At 40.1% G+C, this 22,486-nt stretch overlaps 1 protein-coding gene across 1 annotated transcript in view; it reads right to left on the reverse strand.

The window, feature by feature from the left end:
- ASPM (assembly factor for spindle microtubules) overlaps positions 1-22,486 on the reverse strand; it is a 61,385-nt gene that overhangs the window by 21,464 nt on the left and 17,435 nt on the right. Inside the window, exons 6-17 of the mRNA XM_052654073.1 lie at positions 21,140-21,385; positions 20,797-20,864; positions 18,150-18,291; positions 16,517-16,647; positions 15,571-15,746; positions 12,108-12,253; positions 11,934-12,019; positions 11,286-11,507; positions 9,240-9,447; positions 8,998-9,140; positions 8,750-8,878; positions 5,398-5,592 (exon numbers count right to left, since the gene is read on the reverse strand). Coding sequence (XP_052510033.1) covers positions 5,398-5,592; positions 8,750-8,878; positions 8,998-9,140; positions 9,240-9,447; positions 11,286-11,507; positions 11,934-12,019; positions 12,108-12,253; positions 15,571-15,746; positions 16,517-16,647; positions 18,150-18,291; positions 20,797-20,864; positions 21,140-21,385 — 1,892 coding nt within the window. The remainder of the gene's footprint in view (positions 1-5,397; positions 5,593-8,749; positions 8,879-8,997; positions 9,141-9,239; positions 9,448-11,285; positions 11,508-11,933; positions 12,020-12,107; positions 12,254-15,570; positions 15,747-16,516; positions 16,648-18,149; positions 18,292-20,796; positions 20,865-21,139; positions 21,386-22,486) is intronic.

Below are 22,486 nucleotides of genomic sequence, written 5' to 3' on the forward strand. Positions count from 1 at the left end.
TAAGTGAGCTGGATCACTTTCTGAGTCAGTATTTTCATCAAGAATAAAATTTAGGAATTATAGTTACTTGGTTAAAAAGTGTAATTCTGGAAAGACTTGAGGAGTAAGAAGCCGTTTGCCATCTGCTTCCTTCCCAGCACCCCCTGTTCCCTAACCCTGTAATTATCCCAGCAATGTGCAAGCTGTGAAGTCTCGAGCAGATCCTGGCTGCTGGTCTTCAAGCTCTGTCTGGACAGTCTGCTCTAGCTGTAAGACGATTCTTCTGTCCAAAACACTCCAAATATTGCTAAGATGTGGTGGGAAGTAATGGAAGGATTAAAAGTCTCAGATAAAAAAATCAAAGATACAACTAAGAACCAAATGGGAATATCAGAACTAAAAAACACAATAACCAAAACAACAACAAAACCTCACTGGGATGGCTCAATAGTGGAATGTAGATGACAGAAGAGTCAATGAACTTGAAGATCAATGCAAAGTATCAATGCAGAACGAGAAAGGAAAAAAAAAATGATTGGGGAAAAAATTGTCTCAACCAATATATCCTTCAATAGGCAAATGGATAAACTATTGTAGTATATCTATAAAATGGAATGTCATTCAGTGTAAGCTACTGAGGCAGGAAAAGACTATTTAAACTTAAATGTGTATTTGTGAAGTGAGAGAATCTATCTGAAAAGGCTATATATCTCTGAATTCAAACAATAGGACATCCTGGAAAAAGCAAAAATAGTAAAAACAACAGTGGTTGCCAAGGATTTTGAAGAAGGGTAAGAGATGAATATGTAAAGCAGAAAGGATTTTTAGGGCAGGATTTTTGTCAAACACATAACTATACCACATAAATAGTGAAACCCTTGGAAACTAAGGACTTCAGTTAATTATAATGCATCATTGTTGGTTCATAAATTGCAAACACGATACCATAAAAAAAGAAAGCAAAGCAACAGAAATGATAAAATCTGCACTAATAGAATATGATTCTCATGTACTCCTTAAAATTTTATTATGATCGAAAGCAAAAATTATAATATTGCCTGATGTGGTTTCAGTTGTATGCAAGTTTAATAAATAAAACTGCTGCTGCTGCTGCTGCTAAGTTGCTGCTAAAACATATAAGTGAGGGAGGGGAGCAAAGGGATCTAGATAGTGGTAAGTTTTCTACATTCCATTTAAAGGGATAAAGTATTGATTCTAAGTAAAAGTTTTGTATACTGAAATGCCTATAATAAACCAAAAAACAAAACAAAAAAAGACACCCCCCAAAAAAACAACCAAAAAACACAAAATATCTCCCAAATAAATCCCTGTACAGAGGAATAAAATAATAGTTAAAATGAAAAAAGATAAACTAAAATGAAACACTAAAAAGTATTTAAATAATTGAAAAGACAGGAAAGGGGGAAGAGAAAAATGAAAGAAAGCTAACATTCAGAAAATAAATGATAAAATGACAGACCAAAGCCCAAACATATTGATAAATATCTGAAATATATATGGCCTAAATCACCAATTAAAAGAAATTTTCAAAACATAAAAACTAAATGCTGTCAAGACTTCAAGCCGTATATAATGATTTAAGTGACTAATAAGTACAATAAAGGAAAAAAATAGACCCTGAAAATGATAATCAAGTGAAAGCTAGTTTGGTTATAGTAAGAACATGCAAAGTAGACTTTAGAACAAAGAAAATTATGAAGGATAAAAAGGAACAATAAACAATGATAAAAAACTCAACTCACCTAGAGGACAGAACAATTCCAAATGTGTACATACCTAACAAAACCTCTTCAAATACATGTAGAAAAAACTGAAGAGGGAAAGACAACATCCACAGTTATGTTGGAGACTTAACCACCACTTTCTTGGCACAAGAATAAGTAAACAGAACATCAGTAAGGATATAAAAGGACTATCGACCTTATATTTATAGAACACTGCATCCAACAACAACAGAATAGACGTTCTTTTCCAGTACACAGAACATTCACCAAGACCAAGGACCAACTTTTTCTGTAAAACATTTACAGGCAAATCACTGACAAAGAACTTGTATCCAGTATATAGAAAGAAATCTCAAAACTCAATAAGATTAGCACTCAGTTATAAAAATGGTCAAAAGATTTCAACACACTTTACAAAGAAGATGACTGAAAGGCAATTAAGCATTCGAAAACATATACATAGGTTTTGAGAAAATGCAAATTAAAACCAAGAGACCACTATAGACTTATCAGAACGGGTGAAACACAAGTGATCAGCGTTGCTGAGGATATGGAGCAATTAGAACCCTTACACATTGGGGGTGGGCATACAAAATGGAATAAGCCAGTCTAGACGGTTTGGCGATGTCTAAGCTATGGTTTTTCCGGGAGTCATGTATGGATGTGAGAGTTGGACCATAAAGAAAGTTGAGAGCCAAAGAACTGATACTTCTGAACTGTGGTGTTGGAGAAGACTCTTGAGAGTCCCTTGGACTGCAAGGAGATCCAACCAATCCATCCTAACGGAAATCAGTCCTGAATATTCACTGGAAGGACTGATGCTGAAGCTGAAACTCCAATACTTTAGCCACCTGATGCGAAGAGCTGACTCATTTGAAAAGACCCTGATGCTGGGAAAGATTGAAGGCAGGAGGAGAAGGGGACGACAGAGGATGAGATGGTTGGATGGCATCACCGACTCAATGGACACGAGTCTGAGTAAACTCCGGGAGTTGGTGATGGACAAGGAGGCCTGACGTGCTGCAGTCCATGGGGTCACAAAGAGTTGTTCACGACTGAGCGACTGAACTGATCTGTAAAGCTAAACAAATACTTACCAAATGACCCAGCAATCCCATTCCTAGATATTTACCCTAACAGAATGAAATCACCTAAAAATGGAAACAATGCAAATATCCTTCAACAGATGAATATATAATCAAACTGTGGCACAGCCACACCAGGGCACACTACTCAGCAAGGAAGGAGAATGCATGCACGGCTACATGCAACCGCTGATAGCTGCAACACCTGGGTGAGGCTCAGAGGCCTCTTGCAGAGAGAAAAAGGGCCAGTCTCAAAGGCTTACCATTACGTGGTAAGGCTCCATTATGTGATATTTTTTAAAATGCAAAACTATAGTAATAGAGAACAGAGCTTGGTGCATGGGTGTGGAGGAAGAACGGACCGCAGAGAAATGGAACGCAAAAGTTCTTCTGGGAGATGGACTGTTCACAACCTGTGTGTGTGTTTAAATTTGTGTAACTGCACACCAAAAAAGACATGCACATTTTACTGAGTGTTATTAATAATTTGAAAATTAGAATTTTAATTTTGATCTGCATAAAGTTAAAATTTATTAAATTTAAATTTTAAAAAATTGATACTATATCTAAGTAAAGGTATTTAAGACTTCTTGCATCAGATAATAAAATCATTTTAGGAGGCTTTTAAAGAAGGCCTGAATAAATAGGTATTGATTAATACCATGTTCAGTAGCTAAAGATATCAGTTCTAACTAAACTGACTGACATATTCAGTTAAATCTCAAATTCTGATATTTTTTAAACTTCAGATTCAAAATCTGTAAGGAAATGCAGAGGACTTAGGATAGCTAAAAACTTCTTAAAGAAAACAAAAGAAGTCTTTGTCTACCAGACGTTCAGATTTCTTGTAAAGCTAGAGTATATGGTTCGATGGTAGACAAAAAGAACAATGAAATAGTAAAAAAAATTCTAGAAACAGAACCACACACATAAGAATCCGTGCTAGGGGAATTCCCTGGCAGCGCAGCCGTCAGGACGCTGGCTTCCACTGCGCGGGACGGGGGTTCAGTTTGTTGGGAGCTAAGGCCCCACATGCTGCACTGCTCGGCGGAAAGAAGACTTCATGTGCACGACAGGTAGTACGGGGCTTCCCTGGTGGCTCAGAGGGTAAAGCGTCTGTCTGCAATGCTGGAGACCCGAGTTCGATCCCTGGGTCAGGAAGATCCCCTGGAGAAGGAAATGGCAGCCCACTCCAGTATTCTTGCCTGGAGAATCCCATAGACTGAGGAGCCTGGTAGGCTACAGACCATTGGGTCACAAAGAGTCAGACACGACTGAGTGACTTCACTTCACTTCACAGGTAGCACAGTGAGGCAAGGGTGGTCATTTCAGTGAACTGTAACCGAAACAACGGCTATGCATATATACAAAAAGAAATACGGTCCCTAGCACAAAGCATATGCAGGAATTAATTGCAAGAGAGCTCTAAATGTGGAAGGCCACACATTAATGCTTTCAGAATAGAATAGAGTGTAGGAGAGTATCTTCAAGGTCTTAGCAGTTAAACAAGTACTCCTCAAATGGTTCAGAAAAACACACCCACACACAGCCCACTAACCACAGAAGAAAATTAAGAATTTTCACTGGAAATATATAAAAGTTATATAAGTTATATAAGTTATACTATTACTTATAAGTAATAGTCTGGGAGAAGATATTTACAACATATATATCCAACAAGGACCAATAACCAGAATATATAAAGATCTCACACAAATCCACAAGAAGGCAAACAATCGAAATAAAAAATGGAAAAAAAAGATCCTTGAAAAAACACTTCACAAAAGATTTTCAATATGAAGAGGTGTTCAATGTCATTCATTATCAACAAAATGCAAACTACAACTATTCTAAGGTACCACTACACACTGACTAGAATCGCTGAAATTAAAAAGATAGCCTCCAAGTATTTTAAATAGCGGGTGGTCCTATAACCAGCTTAGAAAACTCCTTGTCAGTATCTACTAAAACTGAAACACATATGCCTTAAGGCAAACAACTGTACTCATAGGTATGCGCCAAACAGAGTGTATATATTTCATACCAAAAGGCACGTTCATAAAACCTTCAGTTATACAGCTCAAAACCAGAAACCCAGATATCCATCGACAATAGAAGAAATGAATAAATTGTAGGATATCATATGCTGGGAAAGACTGATGACAAGAGAAGAAGGGGGCGACAGAGGATGAGATCCTTGGATCACTAACTCAGTGGACATGAATTTGAGCTAACTTCAGGAGAGAGCAGAGGACAGGGAAGCCTAGTGTGCTGCAGTCCATGGGGTCTCAAAGAGCTGGACAGGACTGGGCAACTGAGCAACAACAACAAAATGTAAAGCGAACAAGACAGCACGGGGTGCAGGATTAAACTGCTCCCCCTGTCAGAGCAAAGGGGGTGCTTCGATTTGTTTGATCCTCATGTTCAACATAGCCAAGAGTTTTACAGGTAGTGGGGAGATACCAAATATTTGTTAAAGTGCTAGAAAAAATATAGACGCCTAAAATTTAATTTAAAACTTTATCATATTGTACTCTCTTAAAAGTGTCGTTAAACCTTTTTAAATCTAAAAATTCAGAATACCATACCTGAATAATAGATGCTGATTTACTGTGAACTCTTTCTAGCTTTTCCTTTTTCAACATTAACAGTTTTCTCTTTGCTAAGGCTCTTCGCCAATATTTCTGAATGACCAATGCTGCGCTGACCTTCTTTTTAAATCGTTGTTTAGTGAGGAAATTGATTATAGCTGATTGAATAATTCTTGCAGCTTTGTCTCTCTCCTAAAAGAGAAAAAAAAAAAAAGGCAAATATGAATTAAACAATCACTTGAGGCCCTAAGCCATTATTTGTAAGAAGTCAGATTGGGCTTCCCAGGTGGCTCAGTGGTAAGGAATCTGCCTGCCAATGCAGGAGACACAGGAGATGCGGGTTGATCCCTGGGTCGAGAAGATCCCCTTGAGGAGGAAATGCCACCCCACTCCAGTATTCTAGCCTGGGAAAACCCATGGGCAGAGGAGCCTGGTGGGCTGTAGTCAATGGGGTCACAGGAGTCAGAGACAAATGAGCAACTAAGCAACAACAACAGTCTCTCAGATTATGGTGGAATGAATTCATGCTTGATTTTTGGGAAAGGGTTTGCCCACAAAGGGCTATATAGTCAAAGCTATAGTCATGTTCACATATGAGAGTTGGATTATAAAGAAGGCTGAGCACCAAAGAATTGATGCTTTCAAATTGTGGTGCTGGAGAAGACTCTTCAGAGTCTCTCGGTCAGCAAGGAGATCAAACCAGTCAATCCTAAAGGAAACCAATCCTGAATATTCATTAGAAGGACTGATGCTGAGCCAAAGATCCAATACTCTGGCTACCTGATGTGAAGAGCTGACTCACTGGAAAAGACCCTGATACTGTGAGAGATGGAGGGCAGGAGGAGAAGGGGACGACAGAAACAGAAGATGAGATGGGTGGATGGTCTCATCAACTCGGTAGACACGAGTCTGAGCAAACTCTGGGACATAGCTGAAGGACAGGGAAGTCTAACATGCTGCAGTCCATGGGGTTGCAAAGAGTCAGACATGACTGGGGGACTGAACAACAAAGTAGGAGAAAAAAGAAAGGAAAAAGAGACTCAAATAAACAAAATGCTTTACAGTATAAGGAAGTATTATTTTTTGCTTTTAATTGGATGCACTGTGTTTATTTATTATTAATGTGTATTTACTTATTTGGCCGCACCTCACAGCATGTGGGATCTTAGTTCCCCAACCAGGGATTGAAGCCACATCTCCTATATTGGAAGCTAGGAGTTTTAACTGCTGGACCACCAGGGAAGTCCTAGAAGTATTGTTTTGCTGCAATTTGAAGAAAGGAATAACAAAAAAAGAAAAAAAGAGGCAAAACATCCTCTTTTACCACCAGAATACACTGTGGCTTTAAGTATAGAGGCTCAAGAGGACAGAGCTCAGGGCTGTGACAAATGGTGTCAGAACTGCCTGCGGTGTCAGTATCCAAAGAGGAGCTGGCGGCCTCGGGAGGTCCCTGCACATCTCTACTTCTAACAGTGAATTTCAGTGAATAATAACAGGTTAAATGCCAGGTATCAGGCACCCTTCTAAACACTGCGAGAATGAGCCATCCAACCTCACAACGACTGTGAGAACAGAGGAAGCGGCCCTACCCCCATGGCCATGAGGAAACCCAGGCAGGAAGGTCAAGTAGACAGCTGGTCCCCCAGGGCTCAGCCAGCCAGGATCTGATGTAGGCAGTCTGGCTTCAGAGTTCATGCTCCTAATCACTTTGCTACTCTGTAAGGCTAGCCTTATTACTTCACTTCACTTGAATTAGACACGGGAATATAAATTATTCCTCTGGTGGAGAGGAACAACGTCCAGGCTGTCTGATGGCCCTTTGTGTTGCTGTGTGCGACAGTGCGCCATGCGAGGGTGAGATGATGCTCGGCACAGAGATGAGCTGTAGGTGCTGACTGGTATTTACTACAACCGGAAGCCATGCAGCATGAGAACACAGCTAGGGAAGGGATCAAATTGCTCTTCTAAGTCTGGCCACCTGATGCGAAGAACCTACTCATTGGAAAAGACCCTGAAGCTGGGAAAGATTGAGGGCAGGAGGAAAAGGGGACGACAGAGGATGAGATGGTTGGATGGCATCACCGACTCAATGGACATGAGTTTGAGCAAGCTCCGGGAGATCCTGACGGACAGGGAGGCCTGGCGTGCTGCAGTTCATGGGGTCGCAAAGAGTCAGACAGGACTAAGCAACTGAACAATGACAACAACCCAGGTCTGAAATGGCGCAAGAGAATAAATGGTATGAATTGCCAAAATTTAGCTACTTTACAGGTACTAAGAACTTTATCATAAATACATTGTAATTCAGAACTAAGGAGCAATCCTGGGTGAAATATATTTCTGAAATACCTGCTAAGGTTTATTAAACATGAATACTTCTTTTACTTTCTCCAAATAAATACAGCATTATTAGTGAAAAGAGTAGAGGATTAAAATAGTTTATTCAGTTTGACCAAGAAGACCATTTCTAACACTGTGAAAAATGACATTTTTTCCAAACTCAAGAAAACACTTATTTTATGTTAATGCAAAATTCGTGCTATCACGGACACAGAGGGACAACCCTTCTCCCTGTGCTCGGGTCCTAAATGTTCTGAGAAGTTAAGCGATGGAAACCAAAATGCCATTTTTAAACTAACAAACGATAGCCTGGAAGACAGTTTCATGGCAGACAGAATGAGCTTGGCTAATCGAACTGCAGAGTCTGAAAGGGGACACCCAGGCCAGAGAGGCACTGGTTGGGGGCAAGCCTCCCAGAGCACAGTGCGAAAAAGGAAAGGAAAGCTCCTGCTTCCCAGAGGCACATCAGAGTTCAAGAGGAAGGAGGGAAGAGATGAGTCAGACAACCCCAGTTTACTTTTCACAAATTCACAATGTGCATAAGTTATTCCATGTTCCCTGGAGTACAGTGAAAGGGAGGACAAAGCCTGGAAAAAATACCCAATGAAGGAAACATTGGACATTAGGGAGAAATATTGACCCCCTACTTGAAACACACACAATCACGACAATTACCTCGGTAATTTCCTATGTCAGTAAAATGTAAAAACGATATCAAGAATCATTCAGCTGACATTTTATGAACAATTAACATTGCAGTATTTCATTACTGACTGGGCTTCCCAGGTGGCTCAATGGTAAAGAATCCACCTGCGAATGCAGGAGATACGAGAGTTGGAACCCGGGTGGGGAAGATCCCCTGGAGAAGGGAATAGCAACCCACTCCAGTATTCCTGCTTGGGAAATCCCATGGACAAAGGAGCCTGGTGGGCTATAGTCCATTGGAGTCTCAAAGAGCTGGACATGACTGAGTGGCTGAGCACACACACACTTCATTTTTGAGGAGTACCTGATGGTGTTTTAGATCTTTTCTTAGCTTATATTGTCTCCAAGTTGTTTGTATAAGTCGAGCGGCTCTCGTTTCTTTACGAAGATCCAAAAGCCTCGCACAAAGAAATGACAAATAGGTAATCACCACCTAAGAGAGAACAGAAAAGATGAAGACAGAAGTTTCTATGAGACAGAGAGCATGAAACTTCCCATCATCTGAGACTCTGATTACTCAGAGTTATTACTGTTAAGGAACTTTTACTTTACCTTCTCATCAGGGATTGTGTTTGACATATCTGAGTGATGGATCATGGCAGGTATTCCACCAAGGTCTCTAGCTGCAGACCTAACCAACTGAAAATTTTTCTTTTCATTTTCCAGGAGTTCTTTGTATAGTTCTGAAGTATTTTCTGTAATGCAAGTAAAACAGAGAGATCAGATTATACTGCGAGGACCAGAAATCAGACAGTGAAAACACTGGAGAAGTAAATTAACTGAAAGGGACGAACCCTGATCAGGTGATTTAGGAGACAAATCCAGAAAACTTCCGTCAGATTCAGATGATGAATTCAGCACCACGGAACCAGTGTGTGTGCACTCCACGGTCTGCGTGGTCCGCTGACATATGGCGTCAAAAGGAACATAGCAAGGATGGTAGTGGTGGATCAGGTAACACAACGCCCGGCCGTCCGAGAAAGACACTGTGAAGTTCTCCACCTGATGAGAAACGTCAGAGAAAGAATGGACTGTATTTAGGTAAAAATACAGATACTGACGGCTTTACAGTCCATATTTCCTTTTAATAGGTAGGACCGGCATGCTAATTTGTAGTAGCACCTCGTGTGAAACCACGTGTATGTTCCGCTGTATCTGACTCTTTGTGAACACGTGGACTATAGCCTGTCAGGTTCCTCTGTCCATGGAATCTCCCAGGCAAGAATACTGGCGGGGGTTTGCCATTGCCTTCTCCTGGGGATCTTCTTGACCCAGGGATCAAATCCGCTTCTCCTGCACTGGCAGGCAGATGCTTTACCACTGAGCCACCTGGGAAGTTACACTGTACACTACCACATTCATGGCCAAATTCTCACCTCTAAAATATTATATGATTGTGCTGGGTTGGAGAGTGTTCATCAGAAAATTCATGTCCTTCCCAGACTCTCAGGATGTGATCTTGTTTGGACATAGGGTCACTGCAGATTTAACCAGCTAAGATGGGACCACGCTGGAGTAAGATGAGGTATTAATCTGATATGACTGGTGCCCTTATGAGAAAAGGAGAGAGACATAGAGACAAGACACATAGGGAGAATGCCGTGTGAAGACAGGCAGTGACTGGAGCTCTGTGTCTACGGACCTAGGAAAGCCAAGGGACTGGAGTCAAGAGAAAGGCATGGGATGCAAGACTGCAGTACCAGGGTCTTTGGGACTCTCAGTACTTACTTAAAACACAGACGATCATATATCTGACAGTTTTTCTGTTTTACATTCCTTACAGGATACGTTATTCATATGCATCAGGACCATTTATTTTCATTATTTATACTTAAACATACATTTCATATAGCAATGGAGGATCAATCTAACAAATGATTATAAAAGACACGACTCAGACTATTTCCTCCCTCTCTGCCCAGTGGGGCAAAGTCCTCTAATGTCCCTTTGTGCCTGGTGGGTTTGTTTGCTTTCACCTTTGTAATAAGAGTTTCCCTGGTGGCTCAGACAGTAAAGAGTCTATCTACAGTGTGGGAGACCTGGGTTTGATCCCTGGGTCAGGAAGATCCCCGGAGAAGGAAATGGCAACCCACTCCTGTGTTCTTTCCCGGAAAATCTCATAGAAAGAAGAGCCTGGCGGGCTATAGTCCACGGGGTTGCAAAGACTCAACTGAGTGACTTCACTTTGTAATAAGGGTATGATCCTTTGGCACCCCAGTTCTATGCAAGCATTTCCTTTTAAGACTACCAACTAGGGCATTTTTTTCCCTGGTAAGACATAAAATAATTGTTCATTACACAATTGGTGACAGATTTGATGAAACTAGGTATGTGATGGCACCCTTACTCATTAGAGGAAAAGTTTGCTTGTACATATTAACTAAGAGGGGATACAGGTATACATGTAACTGACTCGCTTTGCTGTATGGCAGAAATGAACACACTATAAAGCCATTATACTCCAATAAGAAAAAAAAGAAAAAAAGAAATTTATCATCATCATTATTATTATAATTTTTAATTGGTATTAACACATTTTATTGTTTATAATATAAATTATATTAGCATCTGTATTATCATATAATAAATCTGTACAATAAGATGTATCATTATAGTTATATAATTGTTATGTGTTTATATGTTAATTATTATATATTAATATATACATATATAAAATACATCATATAAAAATATCTTTATAAATAATCTATATAGTAATAAAATTCTACTACCTTATATGACATTAAAGAAATTAAAGGAAATATTTCATGCACTGTTCATTTGATTTTAAGCAAAATTTGCTTAAAGAAATTAGGCTAAAACAAAAACACAGAACTTACTTTTTTATTATAGAAGCCACAGACAGCATTTACCCAATCCATCAGTAGCTTTACGCTTTCACTGTATTGTTCAAAGGGACCGCTATGCCTTTCATCTCTTTTTTTACTGATAACAGCATCAGGATGGCATAACAGTGCAGACATTGTTTTCTTCATACTCTGTGTCTTCTTTAAAAAGTCAATTTCTTCCTTTAATTGATCCAAATTAAGGGAAATATCCACCTAGAATACAAAAAGAGGATAAATACCATATTTTTCATACATTATTTTTGACCCACAAAAGTTCAAGTCTGCTACGATCAATATCTTTTTAGGGCAAACACATTCTACGAGGAAGTCATGGAAGTGTAAGTGCTTGAGTGCACGGGATCTGTGTTCACCTCAGTCAGGGATCTGATCTCGTCTCTGCATCTGATCAGTGAGGAACCCAAGCTCTAGTCTCCTCCCCTATAAAGAAATGACAATAGCGACCTACTGAGGGCCTTGTGAGGATTAGATTGGAGTGTACATAAACCCATTAGCACAGTTCCTGGGACAGAATAAGTCTAGCTAGTAACGCCTGCTACTGCTAGTCTTTGACACAAAAGACTTTTATAAGTCAATATTGAAAACTGACAAAAAGTACAAAATGCACCAAATGTACAATACCTGAAAAGCCAATGCGATCTTCCAAAGCAACGCCAGGGTTTTCTCTCTGTGTCTGTCCACAATATCCTTAGACAGGATTGCATTTCCTGCAAATGGAAAAGAGTCTGTTAGCACAAAGAACGTACAACTTGATTTTCAGTGAGAAGAAAACTTTTATCGTTACTTGGTTTTTACCATGCTCATCATTCAACTGAATTCCTCGTGATTTAAGAATTTCAAGAACGATGTCAACATTGTGCATCTTTTGAAGACGACTTATTGCAGGAATTCTGAGTTTCTTTGAGAGATTCCAGTTTTGCGTGAGAAGTTCCATAGTTCGCCTAACAATGAAGGGATTGCCACATGAAATTGTTAAGATAAAAACATGCAGGAAAAACTAACTTCATTTAAATAACCACCCATATCAATCTTCCAGAGTTAAAGGGTTTTAGGTTAGAAAGATCCCAAAACATTATCTCAAAACTGTTACTCCATAGTTAGGTAAATAGAGTTATTTCTCATTTAAACCTGGGGGTTAAGGTCTATGAACAGAATGTAAGAACGGAAAATAATATGCACACACACAAATGCACACAGAAACAGAAGACCAAGGTTCTTTAGGGAAAAGAAAGGAAAATGGACATTGACTGAGGGACTCCAGTATTCTACACATCAAGTAAGCGCTTTCTTTTCTTATTTTAGTCCTTTCTTTTCTTATTTTGTCCATGGCAAATCCCACAGTCGGGCCATTATTATCCCATATCTGGCAGATGAAGAAACCAAAGCCCAGAAAAGTAAAATAAATTTCCCGTGATTTTACAACTAGTAATGACAGGACTCGGAGAAGGCAATGGCACCACACTCCAGTACTCTTGCCTGGAAAATCCCATGGACGGAGGACCCTGGTGGGCTGCAGTCCATGGGGTCGCGAAGAGTCAGACACGACTGAGCGACTTCACTTTCACTTTTCACTTTCATGCATTGGAGAAGGAACTGGCAACCCACTCCAGTGTTCTTGCCTGGAGAATCCTAGGGACGGGGGAGCCTCATGGGCTGTCTATGGGGTCACACAGAGTCGGACATGACTGAAGTGACTTAGCAGCAGCAGCAGCAGCAGCAGCAATGACAGGACTAAGATCAGAAGTAAACCCCACTTTTACAGTTTCCGAAGCCATTGTCTTATATTTATACCAGGTAAAGCAAAAAGTGTTTGAGTGCTACCTTAAAAAATCACTTATACCACAGTCTGAATTCAAACTCCTAATATCATCTAGTGTTTTACACTAGACAAAAATCACTGTTTCCACAGAAGGATCGAGCCCAGCTAATGATTGTATCTGGTTAAAATTTGGCAGACTTGTTTACAGAACCATAATTTCTAAAGGTAAGGAAGCAATGTAAGATAGGTGTAGGCCAACCACTCAATCAACGTCTGAAGCATTCCTGCAACACTAGACTGACCAACTGACTGTCACCTACAGCATCAGTGGATTAACTGTTCCCAAGTGACCTCAAATGACCTCCGAGACCTATGCCATTTTGGGGACACTGAAGATAATAGAAGCTTGTCAAGCAAGATTGAGTCTCTTAACTAGTGAGAGTTCCTGAGAATGACAAAGCATCAACACCCAACACTGGGAAGTCCTTTGTAGCGCCTATAAAAGAACAAAAAATTTCTTTCATCATCAAAAAATTACACTGAACATGAAGCCAATCACTGCTCCTCCCAGACAGTGGAAAAAGTTTCAAATCGTGAATTGCTAGTGGCCAGAAAACAGATGTGCTGGTTTGGATTTATGAAATGAACAAATTAAAATTAAATGTAAAAATAGTGTGGAGAACATTCTCAGCAAATGCTCCAGCCTATATATAAATTACTCAAGAGAGGAAGCTACAGTAAAGCTCAAGACTATTACTTTGTCATGAGAATATATGATTGGAAAAGAAAAGAAGGTTCATGGAAATTTAATTTAGAAGGCAATAAGAGACATGTGCTGTTATTGTTTGCTTATCTGTTTAGCTGTGCTGGGTCTTCTCTGCTCCAAGGCGCATAGGATCTCAGTTTCCTGACCAGGGATCAAACCTGCATCCCTTGCTGCTGCTGCTAAGTCACTTCAGTCGTGTCTGACTCTGTGCGACCCCATAGACGGCAGCCCCCAAGGCTCCCCCATCCCTGGGATTCTCCAGGGCAAGAACACTGGAGTGGGTTGCCATTTCCTTCTCCAATGCATGAGAGTGAAAAGGGAAAAGTGGAGACGCTCAGTCGTATACAACCCTCAGCGACCCCATGGACTGCAGCCTTCCAGGCTCCTCCATTCATGGGATTTTCCAGGCAAGAGTACTGGAGTGGGGTGCCATTGCCTTCTGCAAGGCAAATTCTTAACCACTCAACTACCAAAAGAAGTCCCATGTATCCTATTTGCGAAGAACTGGGGATTCACAAAGATACAGTGGTAACTTCCTCACAAATGTCAGACATAATATAAATTAGAGAGTTTCTTAGAAACAAGATGGATGCCTTCAAGTCACATATTGTAAAGAAGCCACCCGAGCTACAGTGTAAAGGCCGCTCCTTCCAAAGCAGGCAGTGGTGACTCACTGTTGTCACATCAAAGCCAATGCCTAGGACTCTAGTGTGTTAGTGAGGAAACGCGTGCAACATGAAGCTGGATGTCGTGAGCTGATGCTCACTGCCACTGCCATGTAGAACCTGGGCAATCCACTCCATGTCTTCATCTCACTTCTCCTCACGTGTTGTTGTTGTCATGTCCGACTCTTTGTGACCTCATGGGCTTCAGCACACCAGGATTCCCTGTCCTTCACCATCTCCTGAAGTTTGCTCAAACTCAAGTCCATATAGTCGGTGATGCCATCCAACCATCTCATTCTCTGTGCCCTCAATCTTTCTCAGCATCAGGGTCTTTTCCAGTGAGTCAGCTCTTCACATCAGGTGGCCAAAGTATTCGAACTTCAGCTTTAGCATCAGTCCTTCCAATGAGTATTCAGGGTTGATTTCCTTTAGGATGGACTGTTTTGATCTCCTTGCTGTCCAAGGGACTCTCAAGAGTCTTCTTCAGCACCAAAATCTGAAAGCATCAGCTCTTCAGTGCTCAGCCTTGTTTCTAGTCCAACTCTCACACCCATACACGACCACTGAAAAACCCATAGCTTCGACTATATGGACCTTTGTTGGCCAAGTGATGTCTCTGCTTTTTAATACACTAAGTTTGTCACAGCTCTCCTTCCGAGGAGCAAGTGTCTTCTAATTTCAGAGATGCATCCTTACACGTGCAACATGGTTAATACAACTAAAACTGGTCTCAAACGATGTAGAAGTCATGAAACCACTGCAGATAAAGTGCTATTTAAATGTCTTATAGTTTCATTAGCCCCATGCTTTCCCCAACTCCTATTCTGGGGCATCAGTGGTTGCTACTCAGACCTCATCACCTGCCAGCAGGGGAAAACGTGGATAGGGAACAAGGTTTCTTGGCCTAAAATTCACACTATTTTGCTGAACTTACCCCAACTTTTTTAAACCCTAGATTTATCCCATTACATAAAGAAGCAAGAGGGATTGTGTATGTTAGAAAAAAATGTCTTTTGGAAAATTTTAGTCTATTCTAGGGAGAGACATAATTCCATTTCTCATACTCACACAAGACGCACCCCACACTGCAAGTCTACAGCAAGATTCTTAACAGCAAAATCAAATTCATCAAAAGGCATCTGGACGTGGGTCACAGGAAATCCCAGTAAGCTCAGGTGACGGGAAAGGTCACCTTCACCGCCTAGGAAATCTCGTGAAAAAGCCAGAAGGATATCTTTACTGGCCTATGGAGAAACAAACAGAAGGTATTATATTCCAGTATCATCGTTCTGTTTATAATAAAAACAAATTCTTCAAATCATTCTGCACATATAGAAATAAAGTAAAATTAACTAGTATAAAAAGACAGCTTCATATGATAACAATGGGAAACGCATATATTCCCAATATTTCTAATTTAAGACTTTTTAAGAAAGGGCTCATAAATAATAATACACTCTAAAAATTAGAATTTGATAGCATACTAAATTAGGAAAGAAATTTTCTCCCAAATTAATTACTCAGAAGCACAGTTACATTCATTCTCAAAGCAAAGCTAGAATGATGCACTGGTGAAATGTCAACCAACAAGCTAGGCAGAGTTAGAACTACTGGGAAGGCATTTCTGTTCTACTCCAGAGTACTGTTCTTTGGGAAAATCACTTTTTCTGAGGAGAAAATATACAATAGAAACAGACAAAATTTTATATGTGAAATATAAAATATAAGATGAAAACTATCAGGCTTCCCTTGTGGCTTAGCTGGTGTAGAATCTGCCTGCAATGCAGGAGACCTGGGTTAGATCCCTGGGTTGGGAAGGTTCCCTGGAAAAGGGAAAAGCTACCCACTCTAGTATTCTAGCCTGGAGAATTCCATGGATTGTATATATATAGTCTATGGGATTGCAAAGAGTCGGACTAGTATTCTTTGGGAAAATAACTTTTTCTGAAAATACACAATAAAAACAGACAGAAGTCTTATACGTGAAATAAAAAATATAAGATGAAAACCATACCTTGAACTCGGCATCTTTACAGAAGAGACAAGGATCATGATCAATAAGTCTAGAGATTTTAGCATAATCAAGGAAACAAACCAACAATAATAGTTTTTTCAATGTAAACTTAGACAGAGCTTCTTCATGACCTGAAATAAAGTACAAAAAGGCATAGCACGTTCATCTATGCAAGACAAGTTTGGTTTTCTTTTCTTGGAGGGGGTGGTTCTCAATTATTTTTCTATATTTATTTTTTCTGTTATGCTTTTGGTCTATATATTTCTGCTAAGGATTCTTGAGATGTGTCCTATACTTTAAAGTCAAATTATCTTGGAATTCTTTGTAAGTCTATAAAATTCCTTCTATTTACCTTTTTTTTTTTTTTTTGGCAGGGGAAACATAAATTGGTGCAGCAACTATGGAAAACAGTATGGAGATGACTCAAAAAACTAAAAAGAGAACTACCAAGTAATCCAGCAATTACACTGCTGGGTATGTATTCAGAGAAAATAAAAGCCCTAAGTCAAATATACCCCAGTGTTCACAGCAGCATTATTTACGATACCCGAGATGTGGAAGCAACCTAAGAGTCCATCGACAGAAGAACGGATAAAGAAGATATGGTGTATACATATGTGCATGTGTACATATGTACATGTGTGATAGAATGCTACTCAGCCAGAAGAAAGAATGAAATGGTTGCCACTTGCAGCAACATGAATGGACCTGAAGGGCATTATGCTTAGAGAAATAAGTCAGAGAGAGAAAGATAAATACTGCATGGTATCACTTATATGTGGAATGTAAAGCAAACTAGTGAATATGACAAAAAAGAAACAGAATTGCAGATACAGAAAACAAACCAGTGGTTACCAGTGAGGAGAGGGAAGGCGGGGGCAAGACAGAGGTAGGAGATTAAGAAGTACAAATCACTACTTACCAAATAAATAAGCTACAAGGACATATTGTACAACACAGGGAATATAGCCAATATTTTATAAAAGCTATAAATGGAGTATAGCCTTTCTAAATTATGAATCATTATGCTGAACAGCTGAAACTTATATAACATTGTAAATCAACTATACCTCAATTTTAAAAAAAAAGACAAGTTTTATGTAAAAGTAGGATAGTTACATCTGCTGGAACAATAAGCACAGTAATAAGCACAGGAGCCCACTGCGTATCTTTCTTAAGCTTTCCATGAACAGACTCATTTAAGGCTCACGAGGGCTCTGTGGGGCAGGTACTATTTAACATTTCCAGTTCATGGAAGAAACTGGGGCAGACACAGCAAAAGACTGGATTAGCTTCACACGACAACTACGTCATGAGCACTGCAGGCACTGACCTAGGGGCTAAGAATACTATAACAGCAAGTGGCAGCCTAAGACAGACGTGACCTCCACTGGGCATGAGGCCTGCTCGTGAGGTGGAGAGAAGAGACAGCAGGCACAAATAGCGATAGGGCTGTAGCGGTGGGGGGAAAGATGGGGAACGGTGGGGGGGTTGCAGAACGAGACGGCAGTGGAGAGAGAGGCCTTTTACACCGGTTTCTCTGGAAGGTGAAGTTGGAACAGAGACAGGAATGAGGACGGGACACCCTCTGCACACAGCGGGGGAAGCACATGACGGAGGCAGAGCCACCCACCATCTCTGTACAGGTGAGGGACACTCGGGTGCCTGTACTCGGCTGCGATGTCAGGATTCCAAAGCAGGCGGTTCAGAATGAACATCGCCAGCCCCGTGACGTCACTGTTGTCTTCCAGAGGCACCAGTTCTCCGTATATTGTCTGAAAAGAAATCCAAGCCCAAGTCAGGGCTGTGCTCTCTCTTCGGGGCACAGGGATGCAGAGAGGAGGGACAGACGACGCTGGTCTAGGAACTGGCGAGGTTCTGATTCCTTTGGGAGAGATGGGGATGTTCGACCGGGCTCTTTGGGCTGAACATGTATGTTTTCTGCAATTTTTAGTGCACTCTTCACAGTGAAGAAGAGATGAAAGTTCACGACTAAGATAAGTTCTTAAAAATTATATGACAAGTGATATTTATATTGCAATTTTTTCTTTTAAGAACTATCAAATGTAGGCCTCTTGTTCAAATTTAATGACAACTGTCGGAGAAGGCAATGGCACCCCACTCCAGTACTCTTGCCTGGCAAATCCCATGGGCAGAGGAGCCTGGTAGGCTGCAGTCCATGGGGTCGCGAAGAGTCGGACACGACTGAGCGACTTCACTTTCACTTTTCACTTTCCTGCATTGGAGAAGGAAATGGCAACCCACTCCAGTGTTCTTGGCTGGAGAATCCCAGGGACGGGGGGAGTCTGGTGGGCTTCCGTCTATGGGGTCGCACAGAGGTGGACACGACTGAAGCGACTTAGCAGCAGCAGCAGTCCTATTAGTGGGCTTCCTAGGTGGCTCTAGTGGTAAAGAACCCATGTGCCAGTGCAGGAGACATGGGAGACTCAGGTTCAATCCCTGGGTCGGGAAGATCCCCTGGAGGAGGGCATGGCACCCCACTCCAGTATTCTTGCCTGGAGAATGCCATGGACAGAGGAGCCTGGCGAGCTACAGTCCATGGGGTTGCAAAGAGTCGGACACGACTGAAGCAACTTAGCACACATGAACGCACGTCCTTCAAGTGTATCATGAAGGTGCAACACACACCTAAATAATTCTAAATGCTTTAGTAGTTAACAAATGGAAAACCATCTGTAAACCATCTGAGACTGAGATCATAACTGGGGATGTTATGATCTGTGTATAATCAAGGATTAAAATATGCCATTAATTTAACATCATTGTGATTGTTAATGATTTTTAAAGCAATTAGAAAAAACTAAAAACATCAAATTGTAGTTTATAACTTTACATCAATAAAACTAGAGAAAAGCATAAAAATACTAATATCTGCCAAAATAGAGACACTTTGTCTTTATTTCCTTTGTTTTTTTGGCATGTGATGCTTTCTTAAGATCCTCAAAGGTCATGCCCCCTAACAGAATTCTAAGGTGTGATGGTAAATGTTTTGTTTATAATTATTCATTCACCTTTCCCTTTAGAAGTCCCCTTTCCCACCAAATGGCATAGATTTGCTGTATCTATCGTGAAAGAACAAATATTCCTGCCTCATCTGTGCCTGGACAGGTAATGCACTTTGGGTAGAACTATGGATCCTGTGATGCCCACTACATCTAAGAGGAAGTTTCAAAAGGCATTGCATGTTTCGAACACATTCTACCTCTGCCACAAAAGAGCTATGCCCCAAATAAACAGGGCCTACTCTACCATCTGTGCCACCAGGGAAGCCCTAGACAGGTCTCCTTTAACTGAGGCTCTGGAACTCTTTGATATGTGAAGCATAGCCAGTTGATATGTAATTTTCTGATTAACTTCTCTTTGAAAGAAATGAGAAGTTGAATTTCAAATCATTGAAATAAGAATTAAAGCAAGAAATCTTAGCAAGTTCATTGTCTAGTTGGGTGACCATAGTGGGATTATCATTCATTCTCTCTACACCTCAATTTTCTAATAACTAGCCAGATAATTGTAAAGATTCCTTTTTAGTACAAAAGATTTTTCTATTCAAAAACTTAGAAAAAACTGAAGAATGGGATATCCCACATGACAAAGGTAAAAACCCTAAACAAGATACAGCAGTTCACCAGTAAAAGACTAAAAGAAATGGAAACACTGAGGGCTGGAATAAAAGAATATTTTTAACAGCCAACTCCTAGTGACTTTCTAATTCAGTTAGTTTTATCATTCTAAATATTACTGAACCATACACCATGTGAAAAACTCAAATTCTGATGTTTCCATGAGTAGTGTTCCATCTAAATGTTTCTGGTGACTTCAGACTGGTGTCAATTCCAATCCTGGCCCTTCACAGGCATCCAGCAGGTCACTTACCATCTCAGCTTCTGTTCTGTCAGTGAAGTTGGAATAACAATAAATACTTCACTGGATTTTATAGAGATCTAAATTAGAAAATATATTTAATGTGTTTTAAACAACCTAGTATTATCATTGGTAAATGCTCAGAAAGGAGTTAACTATACTTGTTATTACATCTGGTACCAAATATTATATATATATGAAACTAACGGGAAAACTGCTATGTAACAAAATGGCAGTGATATAGAATGACAGTCTATTAAGAGCATTTATGAAGGGACCTTAAATTTCATACTGAGATATTAAGTAATCAAATAATTTGATAACTGAAACCATCATTTTATTAAAGAATCTTCTAAAAGTATATATATCTTTTTTCAAAAACTGAAAGGTGTACTTACCTCTAGGCCAATTCGTAGCCACAAAGGATTATATGACAATAGCCAATTCAGGACTTTCTGCCGTTCTCCTGAAACGCATATGAAACACAAGTAAGCTCAGACCACTAATCAAATACGAGACAGTGAATACAGTTTCATGGAGAGAAATCAGAGACCAAAAAGGAACATCACATATATGAAATATGTTAAAGTATACTTCCACTCTTTTATATATGTACATGATCTCGTTTAAGTTTGTGAACTTTTAGGTAGCAAAGTAAAACCACGTATATATTTGACTCTGAAAAAAAATTTCTAGAGTGTTTTTAAAGAATTAATCTCAAGATTTCTATAATCTTCTTACCCACATCTTTCCAGAGGTGCCTGTCTTTCCGAACAATTAACCGCCGAGCTTCGATTTCAATTTCAAGCTTTTTCATAGCCTTAACCATTTTTTCAGAAGTAAATAAGCGGCATGCAGCACGACGCAACCTGTTCAACCTGCACCGAGCTGTGTAAGCTCTGAGAGACACCTCGTCCTTGGTAGGAGCTTTCGGGACACTTATTTTACGTTGACTCTCTACTCCCAGGAGAAGAGTGGAAGCATTTACTGGGTCAAAATGAAAGAAAGGACATTTCTGGTTAAACAATGCGTGCACACACTTTAAAATCCAGCAATAAACGCAGCTGAAGGAGCCAAGACAGAATCTACTGCCTGTGCCTTCTAGCCGGCTCCTCTCCTTCCCACCTCGAAGCGCAGGTGTCGTCCTTCACTCAGAAGCTTAGGCGGTCCTATGCTGCGGCTGCTGCTAAGTTGCTTCAGTCGTGTCCGACTCTGTGTGACCCCATAGACAGCAGCCCACCAGGCTCCCTGATCCCTGAGATTTTCCAGGCAAGAGTACTGGAGTGGGGTGGCATTGCCTTCTCCGAGGCTGTCCTATAGTCGCAACCAATTGACTGTACCTGCAAACTGTATCCCAAATCTAACCATTTCTTATAACCACTGTCATCCAGGTTCCATGATCTCCTCTAACCCAGACTCATGAGAGAGCCTCCTAGCTGGCTTCTCTGCTTCCATACACTTTATCAAAAGATAAGCTCCTAAAGGATGGGATTTGTTGGGAGGGAGTATAAGAGGGAGGGGACATACACATATCCATGGCTGATTCATGCTGATGTATGACAGAAACCAACACAATACTAAAAGCAATTGTCTTTCAATTTTAAAAATAAATTTAAAAAGAATAATCATTAATAAAGTAATGGAAAACATCAAAAAGGTAAAAAGTCAATATGCTTGAATACATTTTTTAAAAAGTTATATTTCTCTATTCCAAAGAGAAATAGAAATAATATTTAAAAATCAATTAATAAAGGTTTAAAAAAAGAATGTGATCTGTTAAAGTCAAATTTTGAAATGCAATTTGAATTTTCATAGAGCATATCTTCTCTCAAAGATGTTTTGTTTACTTTTGGAGAAAAAGCAAAGTACCTAATCAAAGGTAGAATTCCTATACACACTTCTCTAACAAATGCAGACCAGTGTCTGCTGGAACACTACAGCAAGAAGGAAATCGTCCCCCTTAAAGTCAGCCTGTGTGATGCCTGGGCAAGTTAAGTATTTTAAAGGGGTTTTCCTTATCTGGAGTTGAACTTATCTCTGTAACTTTTATGGGAGAGTAGCCCAAGTGAATCTTCCTTGTCTCAGGAG

This window comes from Budorcas taxicolor, chromosome 16 (genome assembly GCF_023091745.1).
Source record: "Budorcas taxicolor isolate Tak-1 chromosome 16, Takin1.1, whole genome shotgun sequence".
Taxonomy (NCBI): Eukaryota; Metazoa; Chordata; class Mammalia; order Artiodactyla; family Bovidae; genus Budorcas; species Budorcas taxicolor.